The following is a 23,423-nucleotide window of genomic DNA, read 5'->3' on the forward strand; positions in this document are numbered from 1 at the left end:
GCCTATTAAAGACCCCAAAAGTTTTTTGAAAGAAAGTTCCGGGTGGGAAATTTCATCTTAAATAAACTAGATAATTATTCCCAGTATCCATAATTCCCTGTGAGGCCACATGACATAAATGGCTGTGGATGATTTCCACAGTAAAGCACCCTGAGGCATAACTGCTGATACCACAAATGCTTCCTCTGCCCCTCTCCCTTTTCATTCTTAAAATACAGCTTTGAAGGAAAGAGTACTAAGGATTCCTCAAGCTTTTTAGAAGCCCCTCAAAGTCTTTTTCATAACCCAGTTTGCTCAGCAAATGTGAAATACTGACATCCAAGCACAAAGTTAGTTGGCTGGAATAATTTAACTGTGACTCTTAATATATTAGTTTTAAGAAAGAGATGCAGCTAAATAGTTAAAACATGATTTTTCTTATTTTTTTTTCTTTTGGTTGCCATTTTTAGATAATATGAGTAGTTTGGATTAAAATGCTGTAGAGACTTCAATTCACAGAAGGCAGTTGTCTTCCATCATGAACTCTTAAAATAAGTGTGGATAGTGATAACACCAAATTCATTTGTGACAGTGTCCTGTTAGGAGTGCTGGGGCACTTTTTAATTGTTTCCAGGCTGAAGTCAACATTTAACAGCTTATTATCTAAAGGTCAGAATAGTGCCCAAGCCATCGACAAGCCCTGTAAGTGTCAGATTCATGGAATGCTAGATGACTTCATAGTTATGAAATTATTTCATTTCTCATGATAATTCCAACTTGCCAAGTTAGTGAATTTTAAGAACTATGAGAGCAGATTTTAAGATAAATGTGAAATAATCCATACTTTTTGGAGTCAGGGACTTCCCTCCAGGCATTATTTCATACTTGACTTGTCTGACTTACACTTGGGGATAAAATGAGTTAGGACAAGGTCTTAGATACCACATTCTCTTACTGGGAAAGAAAGCCAACTTGCACAATTTAGGCTGGCTCATGTTTCTTGTTATACAGGCACTAAGAAGCAGCGGTTGCCATGAAATACTTTATTTAACCTTTACAAAAATGTTTTCTTAGTATGGCAAGGCAGTTCAGTTAAATAAAAATAAATAACTCCAAGAAGCTTGGATTTCTTTTATACACATATCTATTAACGTCTTGATTTCCTTTTGCTAATTAAAAATTAGAGAAAATTATTATAATTACTCTAATCAAAATGTTGAATGGGAATAAATTAAAAGAAGTTCACAAAAGGGCTTGATTTAATCTTAGGGTATGTTTTTTAAAGTCCTTTATTGGACCATAAATTAAACTTTACTGCATGAAGAATATTATACTAGGGAACAATTGAATTGGTATACTATGTTCAAGCTTTTGGGGATATGGTTTTTCTTGTTTTTGCAATTATTTGCTGGGCCTTTTAAAAAAACTGAATATATCTGAGTTTCAAGATTTCAAACTCAGAAGATTTCACTATCTTAAGTATTAGGATTTAGAAGTGGAAGGTGGTTTAAAGGTCCTCTATTCCAACTCCCTTATATAAAATATATATGAAACCCCAAGAGATCACACAGATGGTACATTGCCAAGTTCAGATTGGAACCCAAGTTATCTGACTCCAAACACAGTGTTCTTTCCACTACACTATACTACCCATCATGATCTTCATCACATTCATGCATTATGTGATCTTTAATCAGCTTGACAGCCCCTGGGAAATCAAACTGTAAAATACTACCTCCATTTAGATCCCATTTTGACTGACCTTTAAGCAACCATAATTGTAGTATGCTATTCATCAACTCATTTGATAGAAAATGGCAAAGGAAAAACTCCTATCTTGCTGCCTTTTCATTAATAGCATAAATAAATACTCAATACGAATAGTAACAAAAACAATCTATTAAAACATTCTTTGAAGATTAATTGTAGATTTCAGTGTGACATACCATCCCTTCTTCCTACAACCAAATTGTTGGAATTTTATTGAGATTACAGGGATTCCCCAAACACATATTTAATTTTAATAAGAATCATTCTCCTCTCCCACCATTCCCTTCACCATACACAAAAGAAGATATGGAATATTATAAGCATATAAGAAATATGTATTGATTGACCTTCAACTATACCTTTGCAAAGGCTTGCATTTGTCAGGGTGCTAAAGAAGTCTAAAAACTCCCTGCCACAGGAAATTTCCCAAACCAAAGGTGGATACAAAGTTAATGGCTAGTTGAAGGGAAAGTTTTGTGAAAGAAAAAGAAGAAATCATGGACTGAAAGAAAGCTGATGGAATGCATTTGCATGGAAGTTTCTAATAGTATATGACATCCCATTGGTGTCATTAAAACTAAATTGAGTACTCAGAACTACTCCCTTGCAAAGATTTAAGAAAGGGCAAACAGAGCAACACCAAGAACTCTTAAAATTAATTAATAACTAATTCCATAAATTTTAAAATATGAAAATGCAATTAAAAAAAAAAAAGGAATATTAGGCCAAAGGAGAAGAGGAACTCTCATGCTTCCCTCCATCCTTTTTCTCTTCTCATACTCAGTTTCTCCCCACCCCAATAGCCCCAGCTGCCATGTTTTCTAACAGGGCTTGGCTTTTGCCTCCTCCATAAGGAAATGGCCAAGGAGCACCAAGGAGCCCAGCTAATGAATCTGGAGGGAGGCCATGGGTCCAGCAGGAACTGACTGTCAGGAGTAACCATTGTACTGGTATGGCCTATGGTAATTTGGGATTCGTGCTGCTGTTCATTTTTGTGAAGAGGCAGATCATGGAGTTTGCTATGAAGTCTCAAAGAGGCCTTCCCGTCTCCGGGGGGCACAAAGTTCCCAAAATCAGATGATTGACATCCCACTATCTAGGGTCCAGTATATAAAGTATGAACCCCAACTTCTTAAAGAGAATGACACTAGACTTGCAGCTAGAAATACTGGGAAATCAACACTACAACAACTACTACAACAGGATGAAAGCATTGGATGCCATTTGTGCCTCTGATAAGGGTCAATCCTGTTCCATTCAGAAGGCCGGAATATTCGTTCCCTGATGGTCAAGAACTTCTGCTGGAGCTTTGAAACACAAGAACCCCCTTCAAGAGTATCTGCAAAGCTCTCATTGATACCCTGATAGATGGCCATGAGACAGCTGGATGTGGAATATTGACACTTAACAGGAAGCACTGAGTGAACTGAATGCCACTGTCAGAGCCCATGGTGGGAGCTCCCCGTGGCAGCTCCAGTCAGCATTCTCCAGGCAGGATCTAACACAGTCTCCTGAAGTTCCCTCCCTCTTCAGGTCATTTATCTGCCTCCAGCCAGAAGAATAAAAGAGCCAAGGGCTTCCTGGAGCTGAAGAGTTTTAAGGATAACTACACTCTGACTGAATTTGGGGACAGCCACAGCTAACATGGTTCCAGTAGGAGAATCCAGTCTCAGTACCCAGGAAATGTTCCAGGGCAAGAAACATAAGTAGCACTGGACAGCACTGATATCATTATTCCCAGAATTCCTGAAATGGGTGCTGGGAGATCCTTCCTTAGCTTATCCCTCTGGTCTCTTGTAGAACTTACGTTCCCTGAGACCCTCTTTCCCTTCAAATAGCTTTTTATGGAGTTGAATTCACATATTTTTCCTCTATCCATGTATGTCACTTCCTCTTTACCCCAACCTGTTTTTGCTTATGGTTATTTTTTGCTCTCTCCCAAAGTCGGTTTTATCCTAAATAGGTTAATGGAATGGAGGAGGGGCACTTATGATGTTAGAAATGGAAACCACCAAGTCCCATCCTACCCATGTGGAGGAGACTCTAACACATGTCATTTAAAGTTTGGAGTGAAAAGGACAGAGCTAGGATGTTATACTGAAACCAAGCCCTGTTGAGATTTGTTTTGTATTTAGTGCACTGCCTTGCCCTTCTCTTCTCGATCAAGACAAGGCTGAGGGAAAAGATTGTGATATAAGCACTAATTCCATATTCCAATAAGTCACTGCGCTGGTATGACTTTATATACTGGTTATTTAATGAAACAGCTTAAAACTTTAAAAAAAAAAAAAGGATATTATAAGTTATCCTTACATTCATGACTTTTATAGTCTATGTAAAGGCTGTTCTTTACTAAAGGGGATCTATGTCCACTATATCTGTTTAGCATGTACTCTTTGTTTCTGTCCTGGCTCAAATTGAATGTGTTCTTTCTACTCTAACCTTGTAATCTTTTATTATATATAAATAATATAAGTGGCAGAGCTGTCTCTAGTTCTGCTAGTCACATAGGTTTTAAGTCCCAGAATTGCCTTTTTTTTTTTTTTTTTTTTTTGGACTAGTAGGCTCTTCCCATTACCAAGGGGACTACACCCCCACCATCTAACTTCTCTAGGTTCCTTCCCCTATCTTTAACCAACTCAGATTTCCTTCTTCTTTCTAATTCAGCTCAGGAGAGGAGGAACCAGCCTCAGAAGGTTATTGTCATGCTAGAACATGGGTGGTAATGACTGATTAGGATTTATCTAATCGAATAAGTTAACCTTTCCCCCAAACACCATCACCCTACCTTACCATTCCCCTTCTATTTATGTCTAACCATCTCTCAAAGTGACCTATATATTTACCTTTCCTTCCAGAATACCCTAACATTTCCTCTCATCTTTCTCCACATGATAATTTTAAGGTTTACCCACCAGAGACCAATTGGATATATCAATGTATAAGCAAAACAACCTGCCAGTTAGGTCAAACAATCCCCCATGAGTGAATTTTTCACTTTTCAACTTATGTTTGTATAGAGCAAGAGACAATTTAAACTGTCAGTTCTAGAATTAAGCTAATCACTGTTTTCACTGTTAATTAAAAAAAACTGCTCTATCATCACTGTGTAATCTAGTACATGTAAAAAACAGGGAAATATTAAGTATTCATTATTTAGAAGTAACTATAATTATCTTGTGTTAACCCACTTCTCTTTAGATCAACATTTGTTCCCTTTCTTAATTTTTTTTTTTTCCTATAAGTAGAAATAGAAAGTTTCTGGAAAAATCAGTGTGCCCGACTTCAAAGTACACATATTCCTGAAGAGTTTTGTATAAATTTTTAAAAATCTTATTTTAAACATTCTTAAGAATAGCTTGCCATTAAAAATAATCCCATTGTGAGTGCTTTATCTTCCTTTAATTTATCTGTTGTGTAAATTTGGATTTTTTATATTTGCTTAAAAAAAAAAAAGGATTGTTTGCATAGATTTCATTATCATGTACAAAATGTGCAATCCAAAAGATCCAGTGTTAATTCACTTCACTTTCTTATGATTCTTTTGTCTAACCACAGTTATTATTATTTTGGCTTGGTCTATGTGTTCTAGACAGTGCACAGAGGTTGATGTCTGCAACAGGAAGGAACCATTAGAAAATTCTTGAATTAGAGTTGTTTATTGGTTCTCTCTTGAAGAATAAACATGCTTGCTTTGAGAAAGATCCTGTGCCATTATTTTAGGTATTATTATGTAAAAATATTGGTTGAGCCCTAGTCCTTTATGAAAATAAAAGATGTGAAATTTTAACCTTACTGTGGAAATTCAAGTAGATGCATTGATTCATTCAGCAAATACTTAACAAATGGCTCCTATGTACAAAACATTCTGTCAGACACTAAATAAGACTCTGGGATGAAAAGGACCATATTCCTGCCTAAAAAGACAATAACTCTGCTGTTAAGGCACTCAAATCCTAGTAAAGAGTGAAGATATTTTTATAAATAATCATTTTTTATACCTATTGGTTGGGGGGAGGGGTTCTTGGTTTATTGATGGTCTTTGTTTTTAAGACAATCATTTTGTAATGTATCTTTCTTATCACCACCATAATTGAAATGCACACCCTGCAACAAAGAAAAATTATTAAGCAGACCCAATCAAAAGGAATGAGGCAACATAGCATAGCAGATAAAGAGCTAGTCTTGGAATTAGAAAGACCTGGGTTTGGATTCCAACCTCAGATGTTAATTATTTGCATTACATGGGACAAGTCATTTAACCTCTCTAAACCTTAATTCCTTCATCTCTAGAATGGAAGTTATTAGAGTACCCACTTCGCAAGGTTGTTGTGAGAATCAGATAGATAATATAGTTAAGGCATTTTTCCAAACCCTAAAAATCTATATAAATGTTTTCTATAATTATCATTATTATCACTGTCCCTTCTATTCTTCCAAGAGAAAAATTTCATCATCTCTATTGAAAATGATCATTACATTTAATAAGAGTTCTTCTGCCTTTTAATGTTATTTTCAATTATAGTATTGTCACTATGGTTTTGCCTTTTTCCATCCTATCAGTTAATTCATAGAGGTCTTTTCCATGTTTCTTTGAGTACCTTGAATGTGCCATTTCTTATACTGCAATAATATATTATGATATATATATATATCACAATTCATTCAGCCATTTAGTTTTTTCTTGCTACAACAAGTACAGCTACATATTTTTGTATATATGTATATGTACCTGGTATTTTTTCTGTCTTTTACCCTCTTGGAATATGTGTCCAAAAGTGGGATTAACGGGCCAAGAAATATTCATAGTTTACTTACTTCTCACATAATGAGAGTTTGTTTTCCAGAATGGTTACATAAATTCACAATTCTAGCAACTGAATATCAGTGTGCCTTTCTTGTGGCAGCTCTTCCTACAGTGACTGTTTCTGTCTTTTATTATTTTTTCTACTTTAATGAAACCTCCTAATTTTCCTGCTGAGAAATTTGAACCTTAGCTGGATAAAGTGATTTACTCAAGGTCATCCAATTAGGAAGAAACAGAGATGAGATTTGAATCCAAATCTTTTCCTCCTCCTCCTCCCCCTTTCTCCCCCCACCACCTTCCCCTCCCCTTTTTCCCCCCTCCCCCTTTATCCCCTTCCCTATCCCCCTACCCCCCGGCCAGTGTTCTTTCCATTAATAGTAGTATTAAATATAGTTAATATTTATAGTGCCAGGCACTATGCTTAAATATTTTACAGTTATTGTCTCATTTAATCATTGTATATTGTTCGCTTTGCACACACCCATAATTCCTGTAGTTGAGGCCCTGAGGGAAGGCAAAGCAACTTTAAAATTTAAAATGCAAACATTTTCTATGTCTTTTGCCATCCACTCTGAAAGAAAAGAGACGATCAGCACACACTGCAAGGCTATATTTCTATATCTGTCCCTTTTCATTTCTATTCAAATCAACAGACATTGATTAAGCTCTTGGTTTACTCAAGGAAGCTTGATTCTAGATGGAGAGATTAGTAAGGCACAGTTCCTAGTCTGAAGAAATTTGGAGTCCAGTTGGGGAAATAAGACTGGAACACAAATCACTATAACAGATAGAATGGTAACAACCTTGGACTTGAAGGTGGAATGCTTTCCTTGATTTTTACATTCTGCACTTGCTTACTTGGACACATAATCTGCCTGAACTGTTTACTCACCTGTAAACAGAATAGACTCCTATGAGTACTGCCCTCTGAACAGATTGTTGTGAAGATCAAATGAGAAATGTGTGAAGTACATTTTATTTTCTAAATCTTTAAATTCAGATATCAAATAATGAAGCTCATAGGAACATATAAAACTGCTGGACTTTACCAGTGTCATGCAGAGCTCTGAATTGTCAATAAGTGGTGCTTACTTAATCGTAAGTAACTCCTTAATTTGATTTATTGTAATATCAGTAATTTTTGTAGCATCAAGTAATGAAGAACATAGACGTCATCAGCATGTAGTCAGTGAGGGCCTCTACTGACTGGGAGGTAGCAAGCTGGACTTGGAGTCAAGAAGCCTTGATTTCAGATCCTCTCTTTGCCAACTGTGCAATCAGAAAAGCCACTTGACTTCTCTCGGCCTTGGTTTCCTCATTGGTAAAAAGGGGAATAAAAGTGTCACCAACCCAGAAGGTTGCAGTGAAACACTAAATCAAGGTTGATTGCCATGCTTTCATACAGTATGACTTCCTTCCCTCTTTAGAAGGCTTGAAGTTGAACAAGGATGGTTTAGATTCCATCTTCTGATACAGTGGTCATGTTGTTAATAATGGTTTAGGGTGTGTGGGCACATTTAACATATCTCCCCACATCTGAGCAGTCTTTCATGAGCCACTTTTGTTTGTGCCCCTCCTTTTGTGTTCTGTTTTATTTGGTCCTGGTTTTATTGGGTGGGTCCATCTGTTAATCCCTCTGAGAAGCATTGTAGCTTAGTGAATAGAGCACCAGTTTCTGAGGCAGCAAGAGCTGGGTTCAAGTACTTCCTTCAATGCATACTCTCTGTAGGCCCTGGCCAAACACCGAAACTCTTAATGCACACATTCAGCTTTCTAAGAAGGTCATTTACAAGGTCATTTCCTGAACTGAATTCATAGGTGGAAGGAATTTTCTCACAGGGAGCTACCTACATGGATAAAACCACATGTCCAAAGTATCAATAACAATAATAATAATAAAGTATCCCTCTTAGTAAGTTATGTTTCATTAAGGAAAAGACTATCTCTTAATCATCTTTATATCTCACCTTGACTCAATACTGAGGATATTCAATCAGCATCTACTGAATTGAGTATTTATTGTTGTTATTGGATAGATCTCAGTTATGCAGCTAATGTCCTCTCGTTTATCAGCAGAGCTTGCAATTGTGCATTTACTCTGTTCAATACTTAACAGCTTTATTGAGCAGATGTTATATAGTAAATTTATCAGGCAGGAGGTGGCTCAGTAGATAGAGCGCTCATCTGGAGTCAGGAAAACCTGAATTCAAATGGTGCCTTCAGAAACTCATTAGTGGGGTGATCCTGAGCAAGCTCTCTGAGCTTCAGATTTCTCATCTGATAAAATGGAGATAAAAATAGCAACCACTTCATAGGATGTAGGATGGTTGCAAACTTTAGCATGGTAAATTATATTAATGCTGACTATTATTACCAAAGCCAGGTACCCAGTAGTTTTTATCTATACTTTGGGAAAACTGTTCACATCATTGAAATTCCCTCTGACGATGAACTTATTGAATTAGTTAGTACTTCTGATACTGATAAGCCTTCACCAAGTGTGTGTTGATAATGTTGGCATTGGTGTGATTATTCAAAATTAAGCGTAGAGGAGTGGTTCCCAACTTTTTCTTGCTGCTGCTGTAAATTAAAACTTGATTAGACTTTAAGCTCCATTAGGGCAGGAATCATATTTTAGCTAATCTTTATAGTTTTCTAGCAGTTAACAAGGTGATTTGCGTAATGTGTCTAATGAAGTGAATTAAGGTTTTGCAACCTTAAGGGCTAAACGATAACTAAAATAAATAGATGTAACTGATGAAACTCTTATTTGTGATTGTTCTGATAAGAAAATAGTGCTTGAGCCTCAAGGCTACTCCACTAGACACCCCAGGAATGCCAGAAGGAAGGCTGCATGCTAATGGCAGTGCCCACTTTATGTTAAACTGGATCACCTTCTTAGCTTTGTTACCTTATAGTGAGATCATCTGATCCAGGGATTTTTAACTTGGAGGGTGCTATGTTTTATCACAGTCATATTACAGACTCATACCATTGCCAGCAACACCTATCCTATTTACTGTTTTTATTTTCTAAATAGGATTCTACAGTCATCACGTGCATTTCTCCTGACATACCCAGGTGCTTTGTCATAGACCTCTTGGGATTGCCTTATTACATTGGCCTTCATGAGCCTTTGGATGGGAGCTTCATGTCAAAACATGCAGACCAGGGCAGGGCAGGATTTTGGGGATATAAGTTAGTTGAGTGGGGCTGGGACAGAATTCTGGAAAAGACTTAGAATAAATGGATTCAGCTTCTGGCTTGACTACTGACTTGGTTTGTGAAGCAACTTATTAATAATTATGTAATCATCAGTAAATCACCTCATCCTGAACCTGAAAACTGATATTTCCATGGCCTACCTTGCAGGGTTATTATGAGGAAAAGGTGTTACTAATCTTAAAAGCTAGCTGTTGTTATCATAACTATACACAGTAATGTTTGTTGACTAATCAAAAAGGCTTCAAGATTACAAATTTCACTGAAATATAAACATTCCTCTAGCCTTGCATAATATCTACAAAAACTTATACTTTATTCAGTCCTTGGAGAATGATCATTTCACTGATGGATAATAATTTTACTTCAAAAATCAGTTTATTTTTCTTCTTCCATTACTTTACCATAACAAACGATCAGAAAGTCTAAATTATGTAATTGAAAAATAATTCATCATTATTCATTACTAAATTATCATTTGTTTATATTAAATTGTGTCCTGTATATGTAAAAGGATATTTAGGGCTTTTGGCTTTTGAAACAGGGCAACATCAAGCATCAGCCATTTTCTGGAAAGATTCCAACCTAATTTTTTAGAGATGTTTCATATTCTCTGGACGATCTTTGAAATTTAACATAATCCACTCAGGACCATTAAAAAGCAATAATAAGCAAGATAAATTTTTTGTTTTATTTTTATGCTAATCTAGTGGTGTGAAACATAATGTCAGTTTCTCTTGGGATCATACATTCCAAATTCATGACTTCACCTAAATCTGCTTAATTTGCTTTCCAGATATTATCTTGCATGAGATAAGGCTTTGTATTACTTTTGAAACATTGTAACTTAATTTTCACTGGGAATGCTCATCTATTATGTTATGCTGGGAATCTCCTTGATGCTTCTGCTTAAACATTGGAATGACTGAATTGTGGCCTGCAGGGAGCATATTAATTTACAACCTAATCTGAAATATCCTTACACATGTAAAACACATCAATGTATTAGAAAGATTATTAGAAATGTGAAACTTTGCAAAGTATTTGGAGCTTTCCCCCAAGTGATCCTTAGTTAAATACCTAAAGATCCTAGCATATTATCCACAAGCATTAGTATAAAACATCAGGAAAATATTGCCCTTTAGAGTTGCCTTATTTTTCATTAGGAGTTGATAAGAAAGGCTTTATGTAGTATAAAGAGAAGGACAGCCTTAGGTCAGAAAGAGCTCAGCTTCACTCCTGCTGCAGACACATGGTATGTTTTCTGGTCTGGGAAATCTCTTAACCTCTCAGTGCCTCTAGGTAATTCTTTGAGGCTATCAATTGCAAAATGGTTTCTCCTCTGCCTTGGTAGGGGAAATTTCCTCTTAAGAGAGTTCTTTACACAGATTAAGTCACTCAGCTGGACCCTCTCCCCGCAAAAAGGTATTTTGATGTTTAATCTTTGGAAATTTAGAAAGTCGATACAGTTAAATCCCAAGTTTTTCCATTTGTATATACTTACTGAATTTGAGTTGTTTCCAACAATAGTTTTGTATAACTTTTGTTTTCTAAAAATTACTCTTCTTAGAAAATATCTACTAGCATGTATATGTAGGATGATATTTTCCCTAAAGGTTGAAGGTAAAGAATATTAGTGAAGTATTTGAGATTGTTATGATTTTTAAATTCTTGTTTAAAAAAATGTTAGGAAAAAACATCTTAGCATTATATCATTATAAATTATGGAAAGTTATCGAAGAGTACAGTAATAAATTAATAGGCAAAATGAGGGTGGAAATGAAGCCAAATTTCTCATTGTGATTAAAAAACAAAATTGAAGCAAGAGCAGTTTTTACAGACTTTTTTTAAAAGAATAGAAATGTCAGAATTTATAGCCATTTATCTACTACACTGATCATTTTATATTTAAAAGTACTATTTCAAAAATATTTATATACCTTCTATCCCCTCCTTTTATGTCTCTTATTTTTATAGTTATTGGTTTTGTTTTTCTTTTCTCCTTATTCTAACCATTCAAGAATTCTCCCCTTGGACATGACTGTGGGTGGTCTCACTGCTGTTATCCCCAAGCCCATGATCAACAGTTCAGTTTTATTTTGTATTGAAAAACTGAGTTAAAAGATGCCTATGCTCCCACTTGAGTTTTTCGATGGAAAAACTGCAAGCCTGGTCAGGCTGCCAGAGGAGTGCTGGGGGGCCTGCTAGAGGAGGAAAAAAAAAAACCCATAGCTACTTGGGACCTTCCAACTAGTGTGGCCACTGTAAACCTGACTTACTGCTTGACTTTTGTTCCCATTGAAAAGTTCAAATAAGAGTATGTCTTATTTGATTTTTTTTTTTGGCAATGGAAAATTTAACCAACCAAAGAGAAGAAAAATCCTATCTAGAACAAGTAGATAGAAGGGAGTGTAATAGATAAGAAATAGAAAAGAAATATCTAACAAAAAAAGAAAGAAAGAAAGAAAGAAAAATATATCAATCACTAAGGGTATACAAAAATGGATTGGAGTGGGGGGAGGGAAGGAACATTTCCCTTGACTCCAGTTCATCTCTTTTATTCTCAATACCTCTACCTAAACTCATTTCCATATTTTTCTTGCATAATCTCTTAGCTGATTCCCATGCAATAAGTCTTTCCCCCTTTCCAATATATCTGCTTACCAATTCCAGATTAGTCTTCTTAAAGTAGTTTTTAATCATGTCATATAATTTGAAGAAGCTTAAAAATCTTCATTGGTTTCCCATTGCATGTTTAATAAGGTATATAGACTTCTTAACCCACCATTTAAAACCTTCCGTTATTTCTAATGCTTTTTCTTATTATTCTTATCCTATTCTCCAGCCAAACTGGATAACTCGTTATCCCAAATAAACCTTTATTTCCCACCGCCACACCATTGTCCACATCATTCTCTCCATCTAGAATGCCTTTCTTTCCTACATACATCTACTTAAAAATTATACTCATCCATTAAGATCCTGTTCGTATGTTTTTACGTAATCTTCACTGATTACTTTAGTTCGATGGTTCTTAAATGGGCTCCAAAATTTTTAAAACAGTATATTTTAGCTTTATTATAATATAATTATTTCCTTAGCAATCCTATATAATTTTATTTTATGCATTTAGAAACATTTTTCTGAGGAGTCCATAGGTTTCACCAAACTGCTAAAGGGGTCCGTAATACACAAAAAGTTAAGAATACCTGTGGTAGTCAGAATCCATTCCTTTCTCCTTTGAATTCTGCTGGCCCTTGATTTATATTTCTCTTTTGTCACTGACTTTATACTTCCTTATTTTAGTTAGCTTGGTGCAGTGGATTAGAGATCTGGATCTCATGAATTAGAAAGACTTGAAATCAGTTTTAATCTCAGACACTTAACTATCTCTGCATCTCTATGGAAGTCACTTAACCTGTATTATCTCATCTGTAAAATGGGGATAATAATAGCACCTATCTTCCAGGATTGTTATAAAGGCCAAATGAGATAATTATAAAGCACTTAGCCCTGTGCTCACCTACTTATGTTGTTTTTATCTTGTGTTAGCTACTTATATACATCACTTTTACTATGTTCCTTGAAGATAGGAAATACTTCTTGGTAACCTTTCTATCTCTCTATTTATCTTATGAATGCCCCCAGTAAATGTCCATCGAATTCATGAATGAGATGGTGAATGAATAAATGAATTTACTCTTGAACCTCTTAGTTGAACACAAATTCTAAGAATTTTAATCTTGATTTTATGGTTTTTAAAAGATGTGGGAACAGAAATGGAAACATATTTGACTTTCAAGTGAAAACATTTCAAATGACTATATAAAATTTAGGAGATTTTTATGTCCAGCAACATCAGAATTAATTTCATAACCTCAAAAAGCTCAATAGAAGTAGAAGCAAAATTCTTCCCTCCTTCTTTTTCTCCTACCCACTCCAACACCTTCACCTACACTCTAGTGGGTCCACCTTAGATCCAAAATGTACACTGTCTTGTCACTGCAGGATATGATGGATAGACTGAGTAAGTAAAAGTCTCCCTATAGTTCCTGAATTTCTTTTCCTGATTTCTTGAGATTTTTAAGAGGAAAAACAATAGATGTTTCCTCTGGTAAGAATGTGTGAGATTCCTTAAGATGGATAAGTCTAATTACAGTGGGATTTAGATGCTTTTATGAGGAGACAGAGTGCTATAAAAAGTCAGCTAATGGCACATTAGGGAAAAAATGTGACAAATATGTTTTCTTCACCTTTTCCCTTTTCTGTGGGAACTGATTCCAAAGGCATATGAATTTTCATAATTCAAAGAACAGTCATTGCTATGCCAACTTCTGATAATGAGTAGTTGCCAAACGAGAGTTGACAGTATGTTTATTCCTTGGTGATATTCATTCATTGAGCAAGTTGGTCCCACTTAGGGGCTATTGAAAACTGAATTCATATGCAAATATTAACAGTCAGTTCTGTCTCCTTAGTTCTGTCTCTTTACTGAATTGTAAATCTGTCTTTGGAGCACATGGAATTTCCACTAAAATATAGCTGCAGTTGACCCTTAAGTACCTTGCCTCATTATTTCTTTGTCATTTCCAGCTACTAGTCTCTCCAAAGTAAACAGCTTTTTTGTTTCTTTTAGTTTTGTGTGTGCTCTGAACTCTATTCCCAGTTGCCACTATAAAAACCTGAAATGGTTCCAACTGTGGCTATTGTTTTTTTCTTTTTTTCTGTAACTAATATTTAAACATCAAAGATACTCTGGGCACTTTTATGTCATGGCATATATTGAATCATATTTTCCTTCTAGGTATTTGCTTTTCTAGATATTTTTGTAGCTGGTGAGCCTGTATTTAGCAGCCATTTGAAATTATCTTTCCTCTAGGGCTCCAAAAAACACCTACTGCTTGGAACTCATTTAATTTTTGCACTAACATTAAAAAAAAAAAAAATACTCTGTGACAACCAGTGACCTTCATCATTGCATTTATGAAGGCTTTTTTTTAAGTCTTAAAATGAGATAATTTTAAAAATTAAAACTGACATTTTTATTATAGTAATTCCTAGCTACTGTAATTGGTTTTTATTTTCCTCTCTCTTAATGTCATTTTTTAGTACATTGCAACACTTTTACAATGCTTCTTTTAGGAAGAACTGCTTTTTAAACATAAATAAGGAAAAGCATTTCTTTAAGAGAAAATTGCCCGTTTGAGGCACTGTGATTATTTTCATGTGGAAGAAAACATAACTTCTGGGATATTGTTAAGTATTGTTTCTTTATAATGATTCAATTTAACAACTTTATTAAGAACCTACTATGTGGAAGGCAATTTACAGTGGACTACAAAGACAAAAAATAATGTTCACTCAAACACTTGTGTACTACTTCTACAAATATTCTACTACTCATAATAATAATAACTTGTTTTGTAATATCCACTCTATACTAAGTGTCTTTGAAAAGTAAACATCACAAATGTGTCCATTTTACAGATGAGGGAAACCTTGAGAGATTAAATACTGTTCTCAAGATTACACACAGCTAGTAATTGGGAAAGTCAAGGTTTAGACCCAAGACTAATAACTCCATAAGTGGAGCTTTCTCCATTATACTATTACTGTGTGTGTGTGTGTGTGTGTGTGTGTGTGTGTGTGTGTGTGTGTGTGTGTGTGTTTTAATTTCTTCATCATACACATGTTATTATGTGTTTTAATTTAAATACACTTTTTGTAGGAACAATTATTTTGTCCAGTATTCAACTGAACTAGTTCTCTTGTGTTTTATAAACAAAACAGGGCTGATTGTTATAAATGTTTGAAAGAATGACCTTGAAAGAAAACTAATGTCTACCAAATTGTGGCTCAAGATGACTGTCTCACTGATATTATTTCCTCCCCCTCCTTTAATCTAGTTTTGTCTTAATACATCAGATAGTATTCTAGTTCATTCACAACTGCAATATACAATTTCTGAAAATAGTTAAGTAAAGCAGCAGAAAAAAGAGTAATTTCAGTTGTCTGGAGTAAGCAACCTTAACTTAAGCTTTAAGAGCTTAGCCTTTGTTAAAAGAAGCATCAAGTGGGTGCCTCATAAGTGAGTACCAACTTTATTTACTGAGTTTTGTTCCCTTTTCAGACTATTTTCATTCATGTAGTTTTCACATGTTAATTGATCTTTTGATATCACTTCTTACAGGTCCTTCTATATTTCTTTGAATTCTTTCTATTCCTCATTCCTCATGAAACAATAATCATTAACTTTATATACCACCCGCTCAGCCAATTTATTTTTGTTTTTAAATTTTTTTTCTGGTTATATATATACATTAATTTTTAATACACATTTCTTTATGAATCATGTTGGGAGAGAAAAATCACAACAAAAGTGAAAAATCATGAGAGAGAGAAAAAACAAGAAAAAAAGGAAAAAAGTAAACATAGCATGTGTTGATTTATATTCAGTCTTCACAGTTCTCTGTTAGGACACAGATGGCATTTTCTTTACAAAGTTTTTTGGAATTGCCTTGAATCATTGAATCAGTGGAAAAACTAAGTCTTGTACAGTTGATCATCACACAATCTAGCTGCCACTGTGTGCAATGTATTCCTAGTTCTACTTGTTTTGTTCAGCATCAGTTCATATAAATCTTTTCTAGCCTTTCTAAAACCAGCTTATTCATTATTTTTATAGAACAATAATAATCCATTTCTTTCATATACTGTTACTTATTCAGCCATTCCCCAATTGATGGGCATCTACTCACTTTCCAGTTCTTTGCCACAACAAAAAGAACTGCTAAAACATTTTTGTGCATGTGGGTCCTTTTCCCTCCTTTATGATTTCCTTGAGATACAGACCCAGAAGTAGCACTGTTATATCAAAGGGTATGCACAGCCCTTTAGGCATAGTTCCAAATTGATCTCCAAAATGGTTAGATCATTTCACTACTCCACCAACAATGCATTAATGTCCCAATTTTCCCATATCCCCTCCAACATTTATCATTATCTTTTCCTGTCATCTGAGACAGACAAGTGTGAGGTGATATCTCAGAGTTGTTTTAATTTGCATTTCTCTAATCAATAGTGATTTAGACTCTTTGTAGTGGCCAGAAACTGGAAACTGAGTGGATGCCCATCAATTGGAGAATGGCTGAATAAATTGTGGTATATGAATATTATGGCATATTATTATTCATTAAGAAATGACCAACAGGACGATTTCAGAAAGGCCTGGAGAGACTTATACAAACTGATGCTGAGTGAAACGAGCAGGGCCAGGAGATCATTATATACTTCAACAACAGTACTATATAATGATCAATTCTGATGGACGTGGCCATCTTCAGCAATGAGATGAACCAAATCAGTTCCAATGGAGCAGTAATGAACTGAACCAGCTACACCCAGCGAAAGAACTCTGGGAGATGACTAAGAACCATTACATTGAATTCCCAATCCCTATATTTTTGCCTGCCTGCAATTTGGATTTTCTTCACAAACTAATTGTACAATATTTCAGAGTCCGATTCTTTTTGTACAGCAAAATAACGGTTTGGTCATGTATACTTATTGTGTATTTAATTTATACTTTAATATATTTAACATCTACTGTTTATCCTGCCATCTAGGGGAGGGGGTGGGGGGAAGGAGGGGAAAAATTGGAACAAAAGGTTTGGCAATTGTCAATGCTGTAAAATTAAATAAAAAGCTATTTTAAAAAAAAGAAAGTTTAGTATCTTAAAAACCAAAAATAGTAATAATAATAATAGTGATTTAGAGCAATTATTTTTTGCAATGACTATAGATGGCTTTAATTTCATTACCTGAAAGTTGTCTATTCATATCCTTTGACCATTTATCAATTGGGGATGAATACATCTTTTATATCCAGGATTTTCCTATTACAAATAATATTGTTGTGAATATTTTTATACAAATCAGTTTTTTTCTTTATATCAATAATCTCCTAATCCCATAGTGATTTTTTAAATTCGAATTATCACTTTTCTTGCATAATTTTTAAATTGTCCCCCAGAATAGTTGGATCAATGCATAACTGCACCAGCAGTACAGAATTAATGTTTGTTTTTCTTTGTCCTTGCCAAAATGAGATAGAGGATACTGATACAAGAAATGTTGTGGAAATATAACTGATAAGACTTGACAACCATTTTGGCTGTGTGGAGTGAAAGAGAGTGAAAAATGAGGACAGAACAAAAATATTTTATTCTCATTTGCTCAAGAAGCATGCAGAATTTTGTGAATCTGCATCACCAGAGGATCAAAAAAAGACAGTCTCAGATTTAAACTTGAGAGACAGCATTTTCAGTCCCATTATTCCATGCTTGTGTATGTTTATTTGTTAAGGAAGTTGGGGATCAATAGAGCCTTTATTTTTTAAAAAGAATTTTGATATCTTTGATTTTTATATCACTTTTATCGTCAAATTATATCCCTTCCTCCTTCTCTGCTTAACCATTCTTTATAACAAAGGACAAAAAAAGAAAAGAAAGAAAGAAAGAAATTTGCAGGAAAATTAAGCAATACATTGACTAAGTCTAGTCACTTTTGTAGTCTCGTTCCTTCATTCAACAGATTGCCTCTTCTTTTCTTTTGCTCCTACATTTCTGTGCCTTTGCTTCAATTTTGAAATTGTACAAATGAGCAGAAAATTTCTATCACTCAGACGTCTTGAAAATCATGAGTTCTTTTCCCCATCTTGAGCCTCAGTTTCCTCATTTGTAAAATAGGAATAGAGAGTTTGGAATATTGAAGTGTTATATTTGGAATCCAAAAGGTCTCTTTTCATATCCCCAACATGGGTAAAGGACCTCCAAAGACCATATATGCCAACTCATCTAAGAACTCAAGTCCCCTAAATTGTGTTCACCAGAAGTACAGACTCATTCAGATCTAAGACTTTATGTGAAAACTAGTGGGGGAAGCACTGCTGCTTCACTACAGGGCAGGGAGGGTCTGCTCTTTCATTTTTAAGAATAGTCCTATTTGTTAGGAAGAGGCTCCTTATATAAACCAATACTTGTTAACTTTCCTTCTATTTCTTGTGATTGTTCTCTCAATAACCATTCATAATAAAATGAACTTTTCAACAATTACACTATCTTCTATTTTTTAGACTGTTTCCTCATTTGTCCTCATTGTCCTCATTAGGACAGTGATAGAACTGACCTCACACAGTTATTGTTAGGATCATATTAGATAATGTACATAAAGCATTTTGCAAACTTATTTAAAGCAATGTGATTGATAGCAATTATTACTGTTATTACTATTGCTATTTATAATAATTAACTCACAGGATTGTTGTGGCATGCAAAGTGTTTGATAAACTCAAAATTTATGTTCCTATGTTATTATTATTACCTTGTGATCTTGGTACAGTCGTTGCCTTTTTCCAGGTATATGTAAAATGAAAATGTTGGAATGCATATAGTAACAAGTTCAAACTGTATTTTTTAAAAAGACAGACCAAAGATATTTTCTTCTCATTTGCTCAAGAAGCATGCAAAATTTTGATTTGACACATTACATACTCTTATAAAGAAATGAGCTACTGTCACTAAATTATTTGTCTCCCCTGAGGGGAAAGAGAGAAAATGGTCAAAGAAAATGAAGATCAAAAATAACTAGATACTAAATTTAGCTTTAATTATGTTCTAGCTATTAGAAGACTACACTGTGGGCCAAGACCAAAATCCTTTGATCTCACAATTCAACCTTCTTGCCCTCCGGAGTAATGAAATGGCCTTTTCTCAAAAGCTCAACAGACCCTTTACAATTTGATAGCGCAATTATTTACAAGTTTTAAAATGAGATCTGAAAAACCACATTGGTTCTATGTAGTATATTTGCTATTCTTAGTGTGTTTGAATAAGCTGAAAGTGGATGAATAATACAGGTTAGAAAGAAAACAGATGCTAAATATTACAAATAGGAAGGCTTCCCAGCAATGAGACTTTGAGTTCAGTGCTAGATTTTTGTTGGCAGCTTGGCATCAAGATGATTATTGTTTTTTCTTTCCAGCTGTTACACATCTGTATTGAAGGTTGGGGAAATTGGCGCTGGTCAGAGCCATTCAGTGTGGACAGTGCAGGGACTTTTATCAGAACAATCCAGTACAAAGGCCGAACTGCCTCACTCATCATCAAGGTCCAGCACCTCAGTGGAGTACAAAAACAGGTAAGAGCCCCTGTGTCCCTCTCCCCAACCCCTCCCAGTTCTGTGCTGTGGACAGAAGGAACATTTCAAAGCCTTGCTTTCCTTAGGATTCCTGAGCCCCTCCTGAGAACCTTGGCACTTAATGAGTGCTTGTTGATGATAATGATAATAATGGCTTCAGCCCTATACCCGCCTCTCTTTTTCCAGAGCTGCTAACGAGCAGCCAAACTTAGTGATATGAGTTTCACCTCTTCCTTCTGTCACCACCCACCTTCTGGTAGAGGTGCAAATGAGCTGTGAAGTGGCCAAAAGACCTGTTTCAGGAAAAGAAAACTGGGGGCTCTTGGAAAGCTAGATAATCAAGAATTGGGTGTAGTAAACTGAAAAACCAATCCCCAGGAAAATCTGTTAGTATTCGTTGTGGACTACATATAGGTACAAATCTCTAGCAGCCATTTTCTTTTTCCAGGAGCTAATGTTAATCCATTCCAGTCTGACTCTTGCATATTAAACCCTCTGCTTGCAGCACATATTTTATTTATTTTATTATACTTCTTGTTGGGCATTTTTAAATGTTATGAGTGCAAAAGAACTGGGAGAAGGGAATATCTGATGTGTTTTTGTGTTATAAAGATGTGAAAATGTGGTTTTTAAAAGTTTTAAAAGGAAAAATAGAAAGTATTAAAAAATCTGAAAACGGGCTTCAGGATTTTCCCAGTAACTGGATTTGCCATAAGAATTTTAACATGAACATCTATATCCCTACTGTAACAATACTGTCAGAGCTGGGGAAAGTGAGGAGCATGATGACCAACACACCATCTCTGGAAATAAAGGGAAATATTCCTTTTTTCTCAGTTATAGTTTTTCCATTGCCATATGCCAGTAATTAAGCAGGAAACAACTACTTAGATGTGCAATTCAAAGGATGCATTTTACATGCATGGTTCACACCTAATATTTAAAGAGCAGAACTTTATGTATACCTTCAACAAAAGGACAGAGAAGAATTCTCAAACTCTTTAATGAGTGTCCAGTAAGTAATAGTAAGAACATAAACTGTAGGACACCATCCCCACAGAGTTGCTATCAATGAATTTTTTTTTTAAATCTCATTGAAATACATTGGATCATAGATTGAAAATGGCTATTCCAAGACTTAAATGTTTTCTTGATAAGAAAACAGACGCTTAGAGGAATTAAATGGCTTTCCTGGAGTCATACATATGGTAAGTGACAGTGTGAGGATTTGATTCCAGATCCTCAGACTCTAGATCTGAGGCACTTTCTACTGAAACATTAATCTAGCCTATTCTCCAAACCTGCTGGCCTGGACTCAGCTCAACGTGTTCTCCTACCCCCACTTTTATGCTTCCTTCAAGACTCAGACAGTTACCACCTTTTGCATGAAATGTTTATCTCAGATTTGTATTTACTTTTATATGCAGATGGTAAAACCCTCTAGTAGAATGTTGCTCCATGAAAGCAGTAAGTGGTTTTTATTTCTTTATCCCTTTTGCCTAGCATGGCACTTTTTAGTAAGTGGACACTTGAATACTTATTGAATGTAACACTAAGGAAGAAATCACAGTTGTGGAAAGGTGGGGGAAGGCTTTTTGGAGAAGACCAGCTTTAATAAGTCACAAACTTTTAGAATTAGAATGTATCTGAGGGGTCATTGAGCCCAATTCCCACCCCACTGATACAGTATTCTTTTCCTTGGAACATTTAGTAGGGGGTCATCCAGCTTCTATCTGACCCCTCCAGTTGGAGAGAACTCATTTCTTTATGATGTAAGTTGAGCATTCCTGGCAACTGCAACAAATAACACTCACTCAACCCTTTGGTTTATGCTTGATGCCCACAATCCTGTGAACTTGTAGTAAAAATATAATCCCTATTTTATATATCAAAAGGAAGATTCTGAGGTACAGAAAGGTTTCCATGTTTTGCTCTAGGTTACAAACTATTAAGGCTGAGAATTAGGATTTAAACCTGGGTTTTTCCAATTCCAAGTCCAATGTATTTTCTAGTTGGCCACCTAGGCATTGAAGGATTGATAGGTTGTGGACAGGCAGAAAAGAGATTAGGAGAGCATTCCAGGGACAGAATTCAATGATTATAGGAATACAAATACTATTTGGAGAAGCATTGTTGGAGTAGAGGCTTCAAGTTCAGAATCACCAAATATCAGAGTTAGGTTCTCTTGTTCAAGAGTCTGGTTTGTTATTGTTTAATCTTCTTTATATCTTTTCCAGGGGGTTCCTATTACCTTCACAGATGATTTGTTCTGCTTAGAATAGCTCTAATTGTTATGGATTTTTTTTCTTCTTTTCTTGAACCTACATTTTTCCTTTAGCAATTTTCTACCCATCATTCCTCTTCAGCTCATTAAAACCAGGAAAACAAATCTAATTCACCTTCCACATAGATGTCCTTCAGATCACTTTTAAGACAGCTGTTTTGCTATCTCTGTGTCTTTTCTGTAGGCTAAATATACCTAGTTCCTTTCATCAGTTTCCACTATAATGAGAAATGAGACAGTTATCTACCTCTCATGGTGATTATGGCCTAGCTAAGACACTGTGAGTCAGTTGACTCACTCTACTCCACTCCCATCTTCCTAATGAACAAGTTGAGGGTCAAAAAGATTGCCACTGAAATGAAAAGGGACAATTTCGGAGAAATCCAGGAAGACTTTTATAAAGTGATACAGAATGCAGAAAGCAGATACAGGAGAACAATTTGTATAAAAACAATGACATTGTAAAGATACACAGCTTTGAAAGACTTAAGAACTCTGCTCAAAAATGACAAACCACAGTTCCAGAAGACTGAGCCTAAAGCAACTACCCACCCTGACAGATGCAGAAGTAGGCACAAAATGTTGGGTATGACAATTAAGGAAATTTGTTTTGCTTGATTATTCATTTTATTTTGCTTGTCCGGTGGGAATGGTAATGGAAGGGAGAAAAAAAAAAATAAGTGCATGTTAATGGAAAAAAAATTAATGAAGTAAGAAAAAGGATTATTACTGTCTAAGGTCGTCTAATTAGCGGCAGAGCACTCAACATATGCCCTCAAAGAGTCAACATGCATGTCTAAAACTTCTGATCTTTATACTTTCTCTCAAATCTATTGTTCCCCCTGCCTTCCATATTTCTATCAATGGCACTACTATTTACCTGAGTCACCTATATTTGAAACTTCATCTGCAAATAGTCTTTGGCTCTTTCCCATTCCTATTGCTATCACTTTAATCCAAGACGTAATAATCTCTTTTGTAGTTTATTGTAACATTCTCCTCTAACTAGTATTTGTCTCCAAGGCTACAATCTTGCTCCTTTTTAGTATGGTCATCCGGATTAATTTTCCTTATGCACAGATTTGATCATGTCACTTCTGTGCCAGACCTGGAGTCCAGAAACGCAGTTTCAAATCTTGTTTCATAAATTTGCAACTTCCATGA

The 23,423-nt window shown here is 35.3% G+C and overlaps 1 protein-coding gene and 1 pseudogene across 2 annotated transcripts in view; both read left to right on the forward strand.

Annotated features, from left to right (window-relative positions):
• Window positions 1-23,423, forward strand: part of VPS13B (vacuolar protein sorting 13 homolog B) — a 1,012,351-nt gene that overhangs the window by 922,759 nt on the left and 66,169 nt on the right. For both annotated transcript variants that reach the window (XM_051970918.1, XM_051970917.1), the window contains one exon: window positions 19,820-19,975. In XM_051970918.1, the coding sequence (XP_051826878.1) occupies window positions 19,820-19,975 (156 nt within the window). The remainder of the gene's footprint in view (window positions 1-19,819; window positions 19,976-23,423) is intronic.
• On the forward strand, window positions 2,682-3,392 carry LOC127545962 (protein C1orf43-like; annotated as a pseudogene).

The sequence above is a fragment of the Antechinus flavipes genome, chromosome 1, assembly GCF_016432865.1.
Source record: "Antechinus flavipes isolate AdamAnt ecotype Samford, QLD, Australia chromosome 1, AdamAnt_v2, whole genome shotgun sequence".
Lineage (NCBI taxonomy): Eukaryota > Metazoa > Chordata > Mammalia > Dasyuromorphia > Dasyuridae > Antechinus > Antechinus flavipes.